At 38.0% G+C, this 20,341-nt stretch overlaps 1 protein-coding gene and 1 pseudogene across 2 annotated transcripts in view; one reads left to right on the top strand and one right to left on the bottom strand.

The window, feature by feature from the left end:
* The window catches only part of METTL24 (methyltransferase like 24), a 104,950-nt gene that overhangs the window by 38,983 nt on the left and 45,626 nt on the right, over positions 1-20,341 (top strand). Inside the window, exons 3-4 of the mRNA XM_082634404.1 lie at positions 2,349-2,488; positions 11,225-11,453. Of these exons, the coding sequence (XP_082490530.1) occupies positions 2,349-2,488; positions 11,225-11,453 (369 nt within the window). The remainder of the gene's footprint in view (positions 1-2,348; positions 2,489-11,224; positions 11,454-20,341) is intronic.
* The window catches only part of LOC309810895 (small ribosomal subunit protein eS8-like), a 31,908-nt pseudogene continuing 28,599 nt past the window's right edge, over positions 17,033-20,341 (bottom strand). Inside the window, exon 2 of the transcript in view lies at positions 17,033-17,726. The product of the transcript in view is annotated as a small ribosomal subunit protein eS8-like (transcript). The remainder of the gene's footprint in view (positions 17,727-20,341) is intronic.

The raw sequence follows: 20,341 nt of genomic DNA on the forward strand, positions 1-20,341 counted from the left end.
GAGGAGGTTAGGGGGGAGGTTAGTAGATATATGATTTTGACAAAGGGGTCCGTGCAATCAATAACACATCTTGGTAGAAAGTTACTATTAATAGCAAGGAACAGGTATCTTAGTTAATAGTTATAGTGCTTTTCTAAGTATGGGCAGATGCAAGAAACAGGATTCATACATTTTCCCCTGAAAATATCTAACTATCTGAAGGCCTATTCTGCCAGTTTTTCCAGAGCACAGAATGTCTCATCCTCATTTTTGCCCTGAATTCCTTTCAGGGTGTACTGTAGGTCAGTGACTGCAGTGGCTAATGAGATTCTTGTAGAACTAGGTGGTGGGCAACATTCTTTATTCTACAATCCCCTCCCTTTTGGTCTTAATTCTGACCAAGGTTTGGGAGGCATTTCATGATCAATTTGTCTCACGGCACTAGGAATGCTCATTCCCAGGTCAGTCAAGGATTTCATTGATAGGCTACTTAATGTGCTATCACTGGACTTGGCCCTGTTAAGTATAGTCAAAAGCCTCTGGACCATCTGTCTTTCTAGTCTGTTATGGTCTAGGAAATGGTTGCTCTTGTTGCTTCTCATATCCAAATTTACACTATTACAATCTTTGATCTTATAGGACTATATATTTGGTCAGTTGTTTCAAGTCATCTAATCATCATTAATTTTACTGAAGGCTTCATCACACATATGGTAATACTACAAGAAACAATTATCTTGCAAAATAGGCAGACTACAAGTAATATAGCTAGTAACATTAATAAGGTCCTAAGTAAGTATTTAAGCTAAGAATTTCCATTAGTTGAGGCCCAGTATCTCCCCAGGTCATCTGACCCAGTCTGTTCTGCACCAGTCTCTATCTTTAAGGGGAAAGATGTATTGGCATTGTACATAAAGTTCACCAAAGATGTCTGCATATACAAGGCGAGTGGTGGGTTATAAAATTTCATGTTTAAATTTTTCTTGCCTTAAAATGTGAGTTTTTATTTCATCAAAAGAAAAGAACAGATAAATATTTAGGATTTCACTTTTTAAGCTTTCCTATAAAATGTCCAGATTCTAGCAGAAGGCTCTCTCTCAGTCACTGATAGATAGTGCTAGGATGATTTTGCCAGGCCAGCCCTAGATTACAGCAAGAATAAGGGAGATGCTGGCTCCATGTAATATGCTCTTTTCAGATTAACATTTTGGAAAATCAGTTAAATAAAAGGACTGGGCAAGTCTAGAGTACCTTCTTAAGAAGAAAGTTGTCCTGTTGTGTGTTCCAGTGCATTAAAGCAATGAACCTCAAAACATCCTTTGCATCTGGAGTGGTCTGTTGTCTGTGATGTGACAGCAAGAGCTGCTGCATGATTCATGGAGCATCATGATGACTGTGAGAGTTTTGAGGGATTAGGCGGAAATACTGTTGCTCAGTAAGATAAATACCTTGGCCACAGAACTTGTTTTCTTTGGTTCCAACAGCCTCAGTTGTGCACTCTGTGCCAGCCTCAAACACAAGTCAGAATTACTCACTAAGTATGTTTACTTAATGTGCATTTGAAATTAGAGACTGGCTTCCTTCCACTTGACTTAGATACATGTTCCTTTTGGTTTTCTTATCTAATTTTGATGGATGAGTTAAGAGAGTTGCTTTGGCTAGCTCTGGAAAACCTCCTTCCTGGCTGGGGCTCTTGCCCTTTCCCCCCAGGAGGAATTTCAGTGGACCAGTGTATCACAGAGAGTACTGTCTTGTTAATAGGAACTATGCATTAGTCTCACTTGACCCCAAGCTGTTTACCTTGGTTAACACATCTTGGTCAGACCATGGTGGCCCGACCTTATCTGCCTGAGATAAAGAGTAGATAATCTTGTATCCTTCGAAGATCTATGCTCTCGGTCATATCTCACAACTTCTAATAGGAATGCTGTGGGTAACAGACCTCTGTGGTTTGGGAGCACTGTTCTCCATGTCTGGAATGCCCTTCTTGGTCTCAGCCTCTTAGTCAACTTCTGTTCCTCCTCCAAGACTAACACACCTCTGCAGAGCTTTCCTGACTTTTCCTCCCTGCCTTCCTTGCTCCTGATTTGTTCTCCCCTGTATGCTCTGTGCACAAGGCTATAGCAGTTCTTAACTTCCCTTCAAACCTGCCTCTAGTCTCCACGAGGTTACTTATAATCTAGTATTTGGAATTCCTCCAAACATTTTACAGAAGTCTTGTGATTCCCTGGGGAGGGGAGTAGTTAGCAGTGGAGAAGGACATAACTCTCCCGTTACAGTTTTCAGGGACTGGGAAAGCAGTTAAGTCTCTACCTACCATCTATCACCCGGTGCTTTAAATTATTCACATTGATTTCCAATCCTTCCAGATTGCGTGTGATCACGTGAGCACAGACAGCCTGGCTACTGACTCCAGCCCTTCAAAAAAGCCCTGGTCTGTCTGTCTTGATGACAGGTTTGGCTTAGCTCATCAAATTCGCAACAAGCAGTGCCGCCTCTATTCTTTAGGGTAAGTACATTTTACAGCGGAAAACAAAGAACGCTCCTGCAGGCAGCCAAGGCTTTTTCAGCAACACAAATTATGAATGGTTGCAGGGTATAACGGGTGCTATGCTTCTTCTCCTGCCATCATTTCAGACTCATCTGTCTGTTATGTCACTGTGGGCACTTGCAGAGCACCAGTGGCCAGGGCCACTTTCTCTCCCATTCTGTTGGTAGTAAGTTGACAACTTCCATTTTCAGCATGATGATGATCCTCTTGGTGAAGCCAGTGATTCTCAGCTAGAATTAATTAGAACATTCCTATTAGAAACAGAAAAGTATTAAGAATGCACCTAGAAAAAAAAAGAACAGTGAGTATATTAGAAATTTTATACTCAGTTATGATGAGTGACCCAAGACAAATGGCCACTGTTGGATTTTTATGTTTTATTTTATGTTTAATGCCAATGGTAAATCTGTGTGTACTTTAACACTGTAAAAAGAAAGAAGAGGGAACTCCTATGAAAATAATGAGATTTTGTCAAAACTGTGGGAAATTATTGATATTCAGTTATTCAGGCTGAAAATGACCTAAATGTACACATAGATATAGAGAGCTTTTTGTAAAAGGGTGAATATAAAATAATGAGATTATATAAAAAATATACAAATCGCATCAGTATTCATATAAACAGTCCTGAGAATTTGCAAATTATATATGTCTCAAAAAAAAGGTAGGAGAGGGTTATTTTTGTTTGGAATACTCTGTTGCATCGACTCTAGAAGCTGTGTGGTTAGGTTCTCAGGCAAGATCCCTGGAGTCCTTTACAAAATACTGGGGACCCTCACAAGTGTCCTCTGCTTGTTCCTCACCAATAAGTTTCATCTCCTCTATGATTTACATTCAGGCTCATGAGTGACAGCTGCCACCCAGAATCCTAGATGATCAGGGTTCAGAGCTGAACTTAGGGTGCTGTGGAGACCCATCAAAAGGTGCTAATGCATAGAGGATCACGACCGATGTCAAACTTCACCAAACAAGAATTCTTAGAGTCATTGTGGATTAAAACAAAAACAAAAACAACAAGTTTGCAATAAGTTTCAGGATAATGGAGACATTCTTCTATGGGTTAAATGAAGAGCCATGATATATATCAGTGGAGTGTGGTACACAGTAGGCACTAAATATATATTTGCTACATAAAGATTGCTTGAGGTAAGAAGACTAAAGAGGGAAGCTGGTTCTGCCATGGTTTAAACTAGGAGCCTGAAGATTAGGAAATGAGTTGCTCAGCCAGTTGATTAGAACAGAGCTCTTTTTCTGGGAGCCCACCAGCTATGATGCAAGATTGGATAAAGAATGGGAACTTGTGACAGTCGAAAGTTTATTTTATATCATATTAACAATGTATGAAAGTAGGTCATAAAAATAATTGCATAGTACTACATGCAAATTAGAGATCTCAGCTTGGTCCTGTTTTCTTGCTCCAAACTGCCTTTATGTTTTGGTTAATATTTTACACCCTGGAATAATTTCATTTAAAGCATACAACTGTGTAAAACAAAACTGCTAAAGCTGTTTTGGGGGAAATTTTTCACGTTCCTTTTTGCTTTCCTTATACTTCACAGCCATTAGATGAAGTGGTTCTGCTGTGAGATTTCAGATTATTACATGTAAAAAGGTAGTTTCTTATTTTCATTTAAATGTTCACTATTCAAAATCAACTTTGTAAAGAGCAGATAGGAGCAGTTGAATTCCACTGGGAAAAGAAATGAATAGATTTTAAGTGCCAACATTTGGTTTAAAACCTAACAATGCTTAATTGAAAACTGGAAACTAAAGAAAATATTTCTTATGTCCTAAAAAAGGATGCTTTGGACTGTGGATGTTTATGTTGATTGTCCTGTTACTCAGGATTGAGAATCTTCTCAGGTGAATTGCTTGCTTCAGGGGCAGGTAAATAGCCAACTGACAACACCTCAGTTGATGCTGAGGGAAGAAGTAGTGGTCCTCAGGTGCAAGCATTTAGGCGTGTTGGGATAGCTGTGAGACAGGTGGGGAGGGCAGGTGGCAGGTGGGTCACGGGGCGCCCACATCCAGGCAGTATGTGCTCCAAACCTCAGGGCTGTGGCAGCCATTCCTATCCTGAGCATAATGAATGAAGCTGCAACGGGAGGTGAGGGGAGGTGGTGGCCTTCTGGGGGTGAGAGGAAGAAGGGATCTGAGGACATACTGATCAGAAAGCAGAGGCTGAATGCCCTCCTTCTGATCCATGTCCTACCTTTCTTCCACTCCCAAGAACTGAAGCAGCCATCACCTCTACCTTCTCTCTGATGTCTGAAATTTCTTTACTAAGAATCAAAGCTTTTTATTCTGTAGTTAATGTAAAAGACAGTTTTCTAGGAGAGTATACTCTGAGTAAAGTTCAGTTGAAAATTTAAAGAAGATCCTTTTTAATTTTGAAAAGGGATAGAATAGACCAATTAAGATAGGGGAAGGCACTGAAAAGGAAGGTTATGTTACGGAGAAAGAGAAAGAGAAGAGATGTGAGGAGAGGCTGCGGGTTCACATGATAATATTGTCTACTGCATGACTTTAGATGGGGCCTGCCCTGAAAGTCTTTTTGTGTGTGAGGTGGAGGGGTGATGGTGGGGAGATGGGGTGGGGATGAGGGTGGTAGCTAAAGTGCATTGGGAAAGTCATCTTTTTATCCTTCATGTCAAAGATTATATTTCAGGGGTAGGAGTGGGAATAGAAGAGAAAACTTGAGAAGGGATAATACATAGGTAAATCTTTTTCATCTCTCCTTTAGCTCTCTGACATGTTAATACCATTTGGTTTGAAGACAGATTCTCAATGTGAGACAGAAGAAAATTTGATACATGATACATGGTTAGGCAACAAGAGCCAATATCTTAGGCAGAAAATCTGGGACTTCTGGTTGCCCTGAGCATTTCAAGAGGAATGAATGAGCTCCAGAGCCAAAATTTTTATCTTTTAATAGTTTAATTAGCACAGCAGGAGCTCATATTCTATATGAATGAGGAATCAGAAAATCATGGACCCAAGGACCCTTTTTAGACAATTTTTTTCCTAATCACTCTCCCCATTAAATTTTAATATTATAGATACACCGAATATCTGTTTATGTAACATATGTATTATCTATGCTTTAGACATAAAAACAAGATTTTTTTTGGCCCTCAAGAATCAATTTTTGCCCCTTTAGGTGTGATGTCATCCCTGTTAAGAATATATTTTAGATGAAGTCTTGTCATTTTATGCAATGTTATTTAATAAAAATTAAAAATTATAAAATATTTTAATCCACTATTCAATGTCATTTATGCTTTAGAAAACCTATTTCTCCTTCTCTAGTAGTTGGCAGTTTACAGATCTAGATAATTATTTGGCCAGATTCTCTGGTTCCTGCTAGGATGAGGAATGGACAACTGAAACTCCTCCTGGGAAAAACACTAATTGTCTTACTTCTTCCAACCTTTCTGTCTTCAGTGATGAGAGTTAAAAACTTTCCCTGTGTCTGCTCTGACTTTATTTTTTTAAACAGCTTTAAATTGAGATATAATTCACATAACACACAGTTCATCCATTTAAAGGGTACAATTCAATGGTTTCTAGTCACCACAGTCAATTTTAGAACATTATCATCACCGCAAGAAAGGAGGCCTGTACCCAGTAGCACTGACGCTCAATTCCCTCCAACCCTCTTTCAGCTCTTTGTCTCCCAGTCCTAGGCAACCACTAATCTACTTTCTGTCTCTATAGATTCACCTATTCTGGACATTTCAGATAAGTGAAAGCATATAATATGTGGTGTTTTGACTAGCTTTTTCACTTAGCATAATGCTTTCAAGGTTCATCTGTGTTGTAATATGTATCAGTACTTCATTCCTTTTTACTGCCAAATAATATTCCATTGTATGGATATACCACATTTTATTTATTCATTCATCAGCTGATAGACATTTGGGTTGTTTCCACTTTTTTGGCTACTATGAATAATATTACTGTGAACAGTCATGTATGAGTTTTTTTGTGGACATATGTTTTCATTTCTCTTGGTTATATACCATTTTATATTCCCACCAGCAATGTATGAGGGTTTCAATTTCTCCACATTGTCATCAACACTTACTATTATTGGTCTTTTTGATTATAGCCATCCTAGTAGATGTGAAATGGTATCTCATTATAGTTTTATTTTGTTTCTCCCTACTGGCTAACGATCTTGAGCATCTCTTCATGTGTTTACACTCTGAGCTTTTGCTTCTTAGGGAACATAAAGGATAGTCACCTTAATACTCTTAGAAATATTTTAAAAGAATAACCAAGGACTTGAAACAGTGCCACATCCATCCCTTCTACTCTTCAGTAACACTGAAGGGGATGCAATTGCCAGCACTGTAGCTAGTTCAAGGGACACTTTTATACAACATGGGAAAGGCATTTCTTCTCTCAAGAACCTTTACTTATCTGCTGCATAATCATTATAGTGATTAGGCGTGGTGCCCCCTAGAGTTGTTTAGTGCACATCCCGCACACCCACACTTAGGGATCCTAGTTGTTGCTCTCTGAGACATCAGGAGAGGAGGGCAAAAATGGTTACTCTGTTATTCTACTACCTTTGGCTGTTTAGTCCTGTAATCTGCCCCCTTCCTATTTCTTCAACAAATCCCTCAGATTTGATGGCCTTTCTGTACTGAAGAGTTTTTGTGATCTCAAACCTCTCCATTAACATATACAGCATAATATTTATAAGCATGAGTTATATAATTTATCTCTGCCATATAGAAGGACAGGTTACAGTCTTCATGAAGGCTTATACCTTTGAATATATGTATTAACAGCCTAACTATTTCAAAAATGGGTTATAGTAGAAATTGCTAATTGTCCCCCAATATTCATTCTTCCATTCTTCTTTGGTAATGGAACTCCTGAGTTTAGCAGGGTACATGGCCACCTTGCCAAAGATTGCATATTCTAGCCTTCCTTGCAGCTACAAGTGGCCATATGACTAGCTCTGAGCAATGTGATATGAGTGCAAGTGATGTGTACAATTTCTAGGCCATGCGCCTAGGAGTAAAGGATGTGACCTTCACCTCCCCTTTTACTTTTCTTGATGGCTGGAATGCAGTTGTGATGGCAGGAACTGGAACAACTGTCTTAGACTTTGAGGTAAAATCCATATGATCATGATCTATATCTATATATGTATATATATAGATACAGATAGACAGATAATTTCTATAAAGTAAAATTTTCTACAATGAATTCTCTTTCCAGTTAAATAAGAGCAGAAAATAGTTTCCTTATGGACCAAATACATTTTTGCTATAAAAAATAATTTTCATGTACTTAGTTTATTGTAGTTATTTGTTCAAAAATCTTCTGTACTATGTCTGAGTTTCTTCAGATCAAGGGTCCTGTTTAATTTACCTGTCTGTCTCTGGTGTCTAGGGTACTGCCTTGAACATATAAAGTGCTCTGTAAACATTTATTAATAAACGTGAATAAGTCAGTGAAATGTAGCCCATTCCATGCTGTGTTGGATATTGTACTGTATATTCTGGGAATTCCAGGCCCTACCGAATAGTTTGCTTTTACTTAGTGCAGCATTTTGTGGGTTTGTCTGTCATCATTCACCTATCTCCTCAGCACTAGGGATACAGAAATAAGCAAGATTGACACAGCCCTTTACTTCATGGAGCTTTACTGTCTAGTAGCTGACAATTTCCTAGATCCCTAAGTTCACAAATATTCCTTCCATGATTCTGTGTCCTGCCCTTACTTGCAGTGAGGCAGAGTGTAAAGAGCACATGCTTTGGAACTACCTGGTTTGGATTTGAGTCCTGATTTTACCCCTTTGGGCCACTTTTTGCAACACTTATGTATGTTAAATTTGTTCTTCCTCTTGCTTTTTACACCTACCACAAACTTGACTAATTTAAACTAAGTGTGAAGAAGTAACAATACCATTTTGAATAAATGAAAGTAAGAATTACAGACCTTGATTAAATAAATGTAGCTTATTACTTTCCAAGACAGTACATATTACATATTTAGATTAAACGGATTTTGTTTAGTAAAAGTAGCATAACAAAAAATTTACAAATTTCAATAGTTTCATGTTATTTAGTGTATTATACAAAATAGTTCCTTTTCATCTAATGATTAACTTATATATGTGTATGTGTACTTATGACATATTTCTAATAGAGAATCCTTGTACATGTGTAGAAAATCTCTGGAAGGATACAAAAAAATTGCTAACTGATTATCTCTGGAAATTGATGGCTAAAATTCTCGTGGTAGGAAACTTTTACTTTTTGTTTTATATACTTATATACAACTTTAAATTTTTCTAAGTGTGTTTGTTATTTTTTAATTGTAAGAAGCTAGTTTAAATTAAAAACATATCAATACACAATATAGTGCCTTACTAAAAAAAACTAGTTACACAGCTATTATGTGGTTAATTCTTAAAAATTTCTGAGGGCTTGATTAAAATACATACATGTTTTACAGTGGAAAGTGTTTTCTTGAAATTATATTTTGAAAATTCATGGAGAAATCATTCACTTTTTTACATAGAAAATTTATATGGAAATTATATTTAATGAGTACTTATTTGACTAGTGTTTTGTTCTCTTAGTAAAGCTACAGAACTGCCATTTTTCCATTGGGTTCCATGTTTCCATGATAACACAGGTTTTGCTCATCTAAATTTCAAAAAATTCTTTTTTTTTGGCCACGCCACACGGCTTGCAAGATCTTAGTTCCCCGACCAGGGATTGAACCCAGGCCCTTGCAGTGAAAGCATGGAGTCCTGACTATTAGACTGCCAGGGAATTCCTTAAATTTCAACAAATTCAATTAAGTGAAAAATCTCTTGGGACAGGTGAGTTCTATAACATTCTGATCTATAAAGAAAGAAATATGTGTACTAAAAAATGCTTTGCAGCGTCTACTGCAACTCTTAGATATACATTTAATGCCAGGTTTATCAGTTAGCTGTTGCTATGTAACAAGCCACTCTAAAACTCGGTAGCTTAAAACCATTATTATTGCTTACATGTCTGCAGATCAGCTGAGCTTCAGTTGATCTACGTCAGGCTCAGCTGAGAGACTTTACTTCAGGCTGAGGTGGCTAAGGGCAGCTCTGTGTTTCATAGAAGGCCAGTGGATTGTCTGGGACACCTCTGCTCTTCATGTCTTTTAGTTTCCTGAGACCAGTAAGCTATCCAGGGTATGTTTTTGTCACAATAATGGTACAAAAGAGTGAACCATTGTTCATTCTTGAAGTGCTCGAAGCCTAGGATCAGGACTGGTATCATGTCCCTTTCTTCCAAAAAGCAAGTCACATAGCCAAGCCAAAAAATCAAGGGACAGGAAAGAACACTCCATCCGTGATGAGCATGGCAGTAGTGTGGATGAAGGGGTGAAGAGTTAGGGACAGCAAGTCCATCTGCAACACCAGATTAGATAATGAACAAATTGGGGGAAAGCTTGGATAGAGATTACAATGGTCTGAGCTGTGTGGGTTCAATAGGAGGTAGAAAATAGGAAACAGGATCTCTTGGGTAGAAGGAATGGGAATGTTTGTGAGAAGAGTGCTGAATCTTTTTCTAGCCAAAAGCGTCAAGAGAATTATAGCTGAAGAATAGCAACGGGCTAACATGACATGGGTCCAGTGAGATTAAAAGAATGTAGTGGGAGTGAAGGGAGAGAACAAGGCAAACAGAATATTAAGAATGTTTAGGTGGAAGATCTCTGTACTGAAGACTTACTTTAGTTAACTAAATTGTTACCCAATAAGCTTGTATATTTCCAAATTATAAAATGGTCTGTAACAGTAGAGTCTAAGAGGATGAAGCATTTCTGCCCTGGGTTCAGGTTTGGCCAATGCATTGTAGATACTCTGGGATTTTGGTATCTTTAAGCACATCTAATTATAGTATTGGGGGCAGAAAAGTCATAATCACCATTAAAAAAAATCATCTCTTGGTAATTTCATGTTTTTTCATTCAAAATGATGCTTTAATCAAAGTTATGAACCTTACATCACCAAGTAAGGAATATTTATGAGTAAATTAAAAATTTGTAACTATATGAATATTCCACAATATGTGTTACCTAACTGGGTACTTAAGTACAATTAATTCATGATTTCTACCGCCTGCTGATGTGAATTTAGGTGATATACCTCTTGCTTCTTGAGTACTAGATCCAGTAGAACCACATACGTCTGCCTTTTTTCTTTAACTGTACTATTTAAAATGCACTCCGTTCTTAAGAAAACAGCTGTTGTCTTTAAGTCAAACTGCATGCACAGCACCGTGGCCATGCACCTCTCCCTAAGGGAACTGATGCTCAGACTTATATTTTTGACATATTCTGAGAAAATCTCTTAAGATGACTAGATAGTCTTCTTTGTTTCATTGCTACTATAGTTTATATCTTTTTTAAAAAAATCAATTTGATATGCTTCTACATGTTTGAACATGTGATTCTCTGGTCTGCATTTAGCACATAATTTCTCTCCTTTCTTTTATCCAGAAGCTTTTAGCTTTAATGCTTTTTGTGAAGGAAGGTTTATGGAATGTGTACAACCAGCCATGTGTTAAAACAGGAGAAGGCTTGATATGACTAAGAAAATTGACCTTGGTACTGTCATTTTTGTCAATACAACACTTTTGCTCCATATATTTTTTTGTTGTTGATTTTCATCCTCTTTCTTTACAGGCTGGGAAGTGATGATACCCATTTTGAGGTCGGCATGGCCAATGATGGATGTGAAGTGCATCGTTTTGATCCTACTGTTAAATCAGCTCATGTTCTGGAGAGTGAGCGTTTTTGGTATCACCGCTTGTCCATCGACTGGCGGGACTCCCATCCAGCTGTTGCTGCCCGAAAACCATATAGCAACACCAGAAAACTGAGAACCATTTTGAATGAATTTGGGCATCACAAGGTCAGATTTTTCATTTGATTTCATAGTTAAAGTGAACAAAGTCATAAGCTTTTTTTTTTTAATGCAAACCAAGGATTGGATAGTTGAAGGTCCAGTTTTAACCTTACTGATCACTTATCATTATTTATAGAGTCAGCTCTGTAGATATAACGTTTTGGCAAGGATAGAAATTTTAAATTGATTTCAAGATTTAGTTGCTGAGTAGTGCTAAGGTTTTGACCAAGACTGGGCAAGGAGAATAAGAAACTTACTCTGGTGTGGGCTCAAGAGTACCATTTCCATTTGGGAATTGATTTTAAATTTCCAGACAGAGCAAACTACTTACGTCAGCTTCAAATACAAAAAGTAATCAGAACCAGGTTTGTGTTTGATAAGAGATCACTCGTGTATCATGTTTCTCACTGTTGTAACAATGATTTTGAGTCTCCAGCCTCTTAAAGGTCAGAAAATACATGTAGCTTTGATTAAAATGTACTTTGTAAAATTGAATGGACATTATATGTATTGCAACTGATATAATTATGTCAAAAGATGTCAAATCTCTACAAATATTTTATTGTGAATGGATAGCAAAAGGAAACTCAATCTTTGAACTGCATTTTTTGAAAGCAATTTTTAGATGTGACTAAGTGCATTCTGTAGGTAGATACTAGAGAAATTCTCCTGAGTGTAGTTGTCTTGCCTTTGATTACCAGCTCTTCTTGGGCTTGGCCTATCTTGGCCTATTATTCCCAGCCAGAGATGGCATGTAATTTAGGACATGCCAGAATGGGTGTTCCTGAGATACAGTGTACATGGAACTCAATTTTAAATCTGAGTTGGCTGCTTGATCTTTAATAAAAAGACTTTTCCTCTGCATTGTTCTTTTTGCTCCCCCTCCCCTCCTCCCCTTCCTCCTCCTCTTCTTCTTCCTCTTAAAAAAAAAATCCAAAAAGAGAAAACAAAAACTTCCTTTAATTGGACAACAGGAACTTCTTCGAGAACAACTTCAAAGAATTTGGTGTTCTTTTAACATGTTTTGAATTTTGTATTGTGTTTTGATTTGTATTTGTATTTTGATTTGCCATTGAGAGTAACTAGCATTTAATAGTTAGGAGCCTTAATGAAACACATATAGGGGTTTTTGCGTAAAATCTTTGAACAGAACCCAAAGAAGTGAGAGCATTTTTCAGAATATTATTTTGTTTTTGCTGCATGTTACCTTCATAGACATGTTTTTTGCAGCCGAAAATTACAGGCTTGACCCTTTTAGCATGTCAACTCTAGGTTATTCAAAGAGCTAACTACTGATTCTTTGTGTTCATTTAGGAGTCTTGCTGCTCCCCCTTAATGCTCTTTACATCCTGGCCCTCCACCCCCATTCTTCAAAGAAAAGACTGAGTAGAGAAAAGAGGTGAAACACAAAGCCATTTTGCTTTCTTTGGATAATATTTTAGCCAAAGATTTGGAAAATGTGAGGATAAAATTGACTTTGAAAAATGATCTGTGGATATAATTTACCTGTGCCACATGTCATATGAAAAACGTGTTTTTGGATAACCAGGTAGGCACCTGAATTGTGCTTGTTTAATTAACTCCATGGGAGCTGCAGTGGGCAAACCTTTATGCTGTAGCTGAAGCATGATGCCTTTTACGACACTGCTCCTGAGACAGCAGAAATATTTACAGTGATACTTAAAAAGGATCAATGTTTTAAAGGATTTTTTATATTCTTAGGGCTATTATTTTATTGAAAACACTAATAATGACACTTAAAATGATTAAGATGGTAATTTTATGTTATGTGTTTTTTACCATAATAAAAAAACTGGAGGAAAAAACCCCATAAATAATGAAAGTGATCTGGCTCAGAATTGCCAGGTATGTATTTGTCGCTTAAAAAAGAGTCCCTTGCTGAAAATTGAAAAGATACTGGTATTCTTTCATAGAGATTTTTTGCGTGAATGCTTTAAAACAAAAACAACAAAACCTAAAGCCATTGGTGAGTGATTGCTTCCATTAGGAACATGCTTCTAGCTAGAAGCTACGTGGTGCCAGATAAAAGGAAACCTCATTTCTGGCCTGCAGCAGGCAAGGTCTGTTTTCATTTCTCTGCATGTGTACAGACCCTGGTAAATACGATGTAGCTCTGGCAGGGAAAACAAATAGGAAGAAACGCACTAAAAAATGTCAGTGTGTTTGCCTTGCCTCCTTCGCTTATTTTTCCTGCAAGTGACCATAGAGACCAAAGGGGTTTTGTTGTTTTCTTTTCACTTCATGACTTTAAAATATCACATATAGTTTTGCGATGTTTTCCATTTTAAGGAGTTATTTTTCTTCTTCCCTTTAGCCATATGTACATTCCAGCAACTCAGGCAAAGATGTAGGCAAAAATGAAAGGCAGAATTTTGAGATGGTGACAGTAAAATGCATGTGGCTTTCATACTGCTTTTAAAACTCTTGGGTAATTTCAACTTCAAACCGTAAATCAGAAAACCTTTCTAAAGCATCAAGTGAGAGCAGCTGTATCAGCAAAAGTGTGTGCACGAGAAGCCCAGTCTGTCAGGGAATAATATCACCTGGATCCAGCATTATTTGGAATGATTAACTGTCTTCTCTTGGCTGAAGTGCTTGTTGCTGTAACTATGCATAAGAATTTTTCCAGAACATGACTAGAAATATCGAATCTGAGATTTCTGCTCATATTAATCATAATGGGTGCTTTCTTCTGAAGACTTTATTACACAGAGTATCCTAAATGATCCAGGCTGGTTAATGAGAATTATTATTTTCAGTCATAACCATGCTGAAGATAATATGAATAATAGGGCTGCATTAGAGCTTACCTCTGTAAGCTCATTTCTCTAGGTTTGAGGCATGGGTGCTCTTGTTGGTTTTTGGCATTGGGCAAGTCATTTAACCTTTCTGGCGCTCAGTTTGACTGTCAGTAAAATGGGGATAATGATACCACCTAAATGGATTGTTTCTGAGAATTGAGTCAGAGAACACAGTGTGAAAGCCTTCAGGAGAGTGCCTGGCGTCCGTTTGTCATTTGATTGTAAATTCAAAGAATTTTTATTAACAATTTCAGTAAGTTTTTACTAAGTTTTATAGAAATGTTTTATTTTTTCTCTTTGTTTCCAGGGAAAATATATCGGCAATTTCTTTGGAAATTGCTAACTGCACCTAATTCTAGTCAAGAGTTTTTAATGAAAGTTTTGTGTGAAATTGAAGGGAATTGGTCCTTCAGACTTGGTCATAGAAGAACTGTTCTTGTTTGCTGCCTCAGGGCACTGAACAGCTTTGCTGGTGATTGTATAGAAAGTAAATCCTGTGCTGTATAGAAGTGAAATAAGCTGCTGAGAATTAATTCAGAGCAGATGTAGACCATGGGGTTGGGGCTGCTGGTTAGGTGATGCAGGTGCAGCTGACTTCTTGCTTGTTCAGCCATTGGGGGGCAGGTCCTCCCTCACCCAGGACGTTGCCCCCGAGGCTGAGTGCCTGCTTGGACTCTTGAAAGAAATGCCAGTTTCTGCTTTTCTGGGCAGCCAGCCCGCTATTAATTGCAAAACATCTGTTGTATACTTGGTGCTGTGTTTAAGAGAATATGAGCTTTGAAATTAAACTACAAAAAGATTCTTTTTCTTCTTGCTTATCGAGTTTGCAAATATAAACAATATATTGATACTGCCCTACGTTGAAATCCTTGTTGGGAATACTGTTCACACTTTGCTGTTGGAAATGGAAAATGATAAATTCTTTCAGGAAGAACATCAGACCATGTGTATAAGTTATGACACTTTTTCTTTCAGGAAATCTTCTTTGCCTTAAATTCTGTTTTGTCTGCTGTTAGCTCTGCCATACCAGCTTTTTTTTTTTTTTGGCGAGGGGGGAATATGTTTTATATTAAATGATATTCTAGAGTCCTTTATTTTTATATTTTTTGGATATAGTTTCAGTTTATGTGTAGCCTGTAAGAGTGACATATTAAGTATAGGCCTGGATTGTATTTTTAAATCCAATCTGAGAGTCTGTCTTTAAACAGGTGTGTTTAATTCACTTACCTTTATTGTGATTACTGGCATATTGGACAAATTTCAGTTCTTTTAAATTGGGCTTTTTTTTTTAATTTGTCTTGGTTACCCTTAAATTTTAAATGTATATAATTAACTATAAAATTTTAAAACAACGTATCAAATTATTCAGTATTTCTATATTCCTCCTAAACACAACAAGGATCCTAGCAACTTAACTACTCATTGAATATGAGCCCCACATTGCTATTATCTGGAGTTTTAGTTTACCTCTTTAACATTTTTATATTTTCTTTTGAAAAGATGTAAACATAAAAGTTGGAAGTTATGGGAGTAAGAATAATACAATGAACTCTCATATATTCATCACTGAGATTCATCAGTTGTTAATATTTTGCCACACTTGCCCTCTCTCATTTGTACAAATATTATATTTGCATTTGACTATTGTCTCTGCGGATTTTTAAAAAACTCAATGGAAAGGAATGGATGGATACTTCTATAATACATCTATCTATGTTTGTGAATTTAATCCATTTGTATTTATCGTGATTGCTGATATATTTAGATTAATTGCATCTTTGATATATCAGTTGGCATCACGATTAATGTTGAAACAATGAAAATATCCTTATTAAAGTCAGGGAAAAATAAGGATACCTGTCATTATCATTAAAAAAAACTGGATTAGAGCTCTTTAAAAAAAAATCTTATTTTGAGATAATTATAGATTTGCATGCAGTTGTAAGAAATAATACAGAGATTCCATGTACCTTTTCCCAATGGCAAACCTGTAGTATGATATCACAGCCAGTATATTGACAGTGATACAGTTCAGATACAGGCCATTTCTAGTACCATCAGGATCATGTTACCTTTTTATAGCCACACCTACCTTCCTTTTCCCCACCTCTTTCCCTAGCCCCTGATAACCACTTATCTGTTTTCCATTTCTATAATTTTGTCATTTCAAGAATGTTATGTAAACAAAATCGTACAGTGTATAATCACGGTTATTTAACACAGTTCCTAAGATAATAGTTAACACAATTAGAAAAGAGAAAGAATCTTAGGGGTAAAATTTAGGAAGAAGGAGCTAAAAATTGTTATTATTATATGCATATGTATTATTATTATTATTGGAGCACTCATTATTGGTAGATAATATGATTGCATACTGGAAAACTCAAGAGAATCTAATGAAAAACTATCAAACAATAAGAGAATTTAATGAACTGTTTGAGTGCAGTGTACAAAAATTAAAAACATACACTTTCATGAATAACCAGAATATATAAAGGCAGAGAAGACCCCATTTACAAAAGCAACAAAAAAAAGATAAAAATAAACTGAAGACATGTGCAAGATCTATAGGAAGGAAACTTTATTCAAGAATTTAAAATAACACTTGTACAAATTCAAAAGCATAGCATGTTCTTGGGTAGAAGGACTCATCATAATGATTTAATCTTTCTTATGTTAATCTATTCATTTAACATGATCCCAGTAAAATTGCCGGTAGAATTTTTTTTTTTTCAGAACAATAAACACCTTTATTACACAAGCTAAGATAGGAGGGAAGAGGATTTATTTGACTTTCCAGGCCTTGATTTTCCTCAGATAGAACTCCAGCTCCTTTCCCTCTAGCACATAGCCGTCTACTCGGCCACACTGGCCTGGTCTTGAAGCGATGCATGTAAGAAGCTTGCCCTGCTGGAACTGCTCCTCTAGAAGACTGCTGATTTTGGCATTCTTTTTCCTTTCATCATATTTCTTCTGAATTTTTTTTGATTGTTTTTTGTTTAATATCTTCCTCCTCAGGAGTCATCTTGGCCCCCTTCTTGCAGCCCAGGGGCAGTGCATAGTGGGACTTGTGCCATTGTCGGTATGGTGTGCTGTCAATGAGCATGATGCAGTTCTTCACCAGGGTCTTGGTACAGAACAGTCTGTGGTTGGATGCATTGTAGACAACATCAGTTATCCTTGTCTTGCACGTACAACACTCCGAGCCCCAGAAGAAGTTCCCCACATCCAGCCTCAAGGCCTGGTACTTCCTGTTGCATCCCCACCCACGGACTGTGTGTATGCAGCGGGGGTCAACCTTGGTGTCAGTGGGGTGTCCCAGCTCATACTTCTCCTTCTTGTGGTAGGGCTTTCTCTTGCCCCCAGTCTTGCGGCGCTTGTGCCAGTTGTCGCGAGAGATGCCAATCACTCGGTGCTGACTAGAAAGAGCTGTCTTTACTCTGTATATTCTGTGCCTCTTGTCACAGATTAATTGACCATGAGTGTTCGGCTTTATTTCTGGACTCTCTATCTTGTTCTGTTGATCTACATGTCTGTTTTTGTGCCAGTATCATACTGTTTTTTGTTTGTTTAACATTTTATTTATTTATTTATTTATTTTTGGCTGTGTTGGGTCTTCATTTCTGTGTGAGGGCTTTCTCCAGCTGCGGCAAGCAGAGGCCACTCTTCATCACGGTGCGTGGGCCTCTCACCATCACGGCCTCTCTTGTTGCAGAGCACAGGCTCCAGACGCGCAGGCTCAGCAGTTGTGGCTCACAGGCCCAGCTGCTCCACAGCATGTGGGATCCTCCCAGACCAGGGCTCGAACCCGTGTCGCCTGCATTGGCAGGCAGACTCTCAACCACTGCGCCACCAGGGAAGCCCTATCATACTGTTTTGATTACGGTAACTTTGTAGTATAGTCTGAAGTCGGGGAGTGTGATTCTTCCAGCTCTGTTCTTTCTCAAGATTGTTTTGGCTATTTGGGGTCTTTTGTGTCTCCATATAAATTTAAAAATTTTATGTTTTATTTCTGTGAAAAATGCCATTGGTATTTTGATAGGAATTGCATTGAATCTGTAGATTGCCTTGGGTAGTATGGCCATTTTAACAATATTGATTCTTCCAATCCAAGAACACAGCATATTTTTCCATCTGTTTGTGTCTTATAGTTTTTGGAGTACAGGTCTTTTGCCTCTTTAGGTTTATTCTTAGGTATTTTATTCTTTTTACTACAATGGTATTGTTTCCTTAATTTCTCTTTCTGATACTTCATTGTTAGTGTATAGAAATGCAACTAATTTTTGTATATTAATTTTATGTCCTGCAGCTTTACTGAATTCACTGATGAACTGTAATAGTTTTCTGGTGGCATCTTTAGGATTTTTTACATATAGTATCATGTAACCTGCAAACAGTGATAGTTTTACTTCTTCCTTTCCAATTTGGAAGGAATTCCACTCCTGGTTATATTGAAAAAAAACCCCACTAATTCAAAAAGATACATGTACCCCAATGTTCATAGCAGCATTATTTACAATTGCCAAGATGAGAAAGCAGTCTAAGTGTTCATCAACAGATGAATGGATAAAGAAGATATGTTATATATATTTATACACACACACACACACACACACACACACACACACACACACACTGGAATACTACTTAGCCATAAAAACGAATGAAATTTTGCCATTTGCAGCAACATGGCTGACCTTGGAGGGCATTATGCTAAGTGAAATAAATCAGACAGAGAAAGACAAATACTGTATGATATCACTTATATGTGGAAAATAAAAAATACAACAAACTAGAATATAGCAAAAATGAAACAGACTCATAGATACAGAGAACAAACTAGTGATTACCAGTGGGTGGGAGGGGTGATATAAGGGTAGGGGAGTAGGAGGTACAACTAGTGGGTGTAAGATAGGCTCAAGGATGTATTGTACAACATGGGGAATATAACCAATATTTTGTAATAATTGTAAATAGAAAGTAACTTTAAAAATTGTGTAAGGGGGGACTGGTTCAAGATGGCAGAGTAGAAGGATGTGCACTCACTCCCTCTTGCGAGAGCACTGGAATCACAACTAACTGCTGAATAATCATCGACAGGAAAACACTGGAACTCACCAAAAAAGATACCCCACATCCAAAGGCAAAGGAGAAGCCTCAATGAGATGGTAGGAGGGGTGCAATCACAATAAAATCAAATCCCATAACTGCTGGGTGGGTGACTTACAAACTGGAGAACAATTATACCACAGAAGTCCACCCACTGGAGTGAAGGTTCTGAGCCCCACGTCAGGCTTCCCAAACTGGGGGTCTGGCAACGGGAGGAGGAATTTCCAGAGAATCAGACTTTGAAGGCTACCGGAATTGATTGCAGGACCTTGACAGGTCTGGGGGAAACAGAGACTCCACTCTCGGAGGGCACATACAAAGTAGTGTGCGCATCAGGACCCAGGGGGAAGGAGCAGTGACCCCATAGGAGACTGTACCAGACCTACCTGCAAGTGTTGGAGGGTCTCCTGCAGAGGTGGGTGGTGGCTGTGGCTCACTGCGGGGACAAGGACACTGGCAGCAGACGTTCTGGGAAGTACTCCTTGGTGTGAGCCCTCCCAGAGTCCACCATTAGCCCCACCAAAGGGCCTGTAGGCTCCATTGCTTGTTTGCCTCAGGCCAAACAACCAACAGGGAGGGAACCCAGCCCCACCCATCAGCAGACAAGCGGATTAAAGTTTTTCTGAGCTCTGCCCACCAGAGCAACACCCAGCTCTACCCACCACCAGTCCCTCCCATCAGGAAGCTTGCACAAGCCTTTTTGATAGCCTCGTCCACCAGAGGGCAGACAGCAGAAGCAAGAAAAACTACAATCCTGCAGCCTGTGGAGCAAAAATCACATTCACAGAAAGACAGACAAAATGTAAAGGCAGAGGACTATGTACCAGAGTGAGGAACAAGATAAAACCCCAGAAAAACAACTAAATGAAGTGGAGATAGGCAACCTTCCAGAAAAACAATTCAGAATAATGATAGTAAAGGTGATCCAGGACCTCGGAAAAAGAATGGAGGCAAAGATCGAGC

Source organism: Mesoplodon mirus (assembly GCF_964341445.2).
Source record: "Mesoplodon mirus genome assembly, chromosome: 10".
Classification (NCBI taxonomy): Eukaryota; Metazoa; Chordata; class Mammalia; order Artiodactyla; family Ziphiidae; genus Mesoplodon; species Mesoplodon mirus.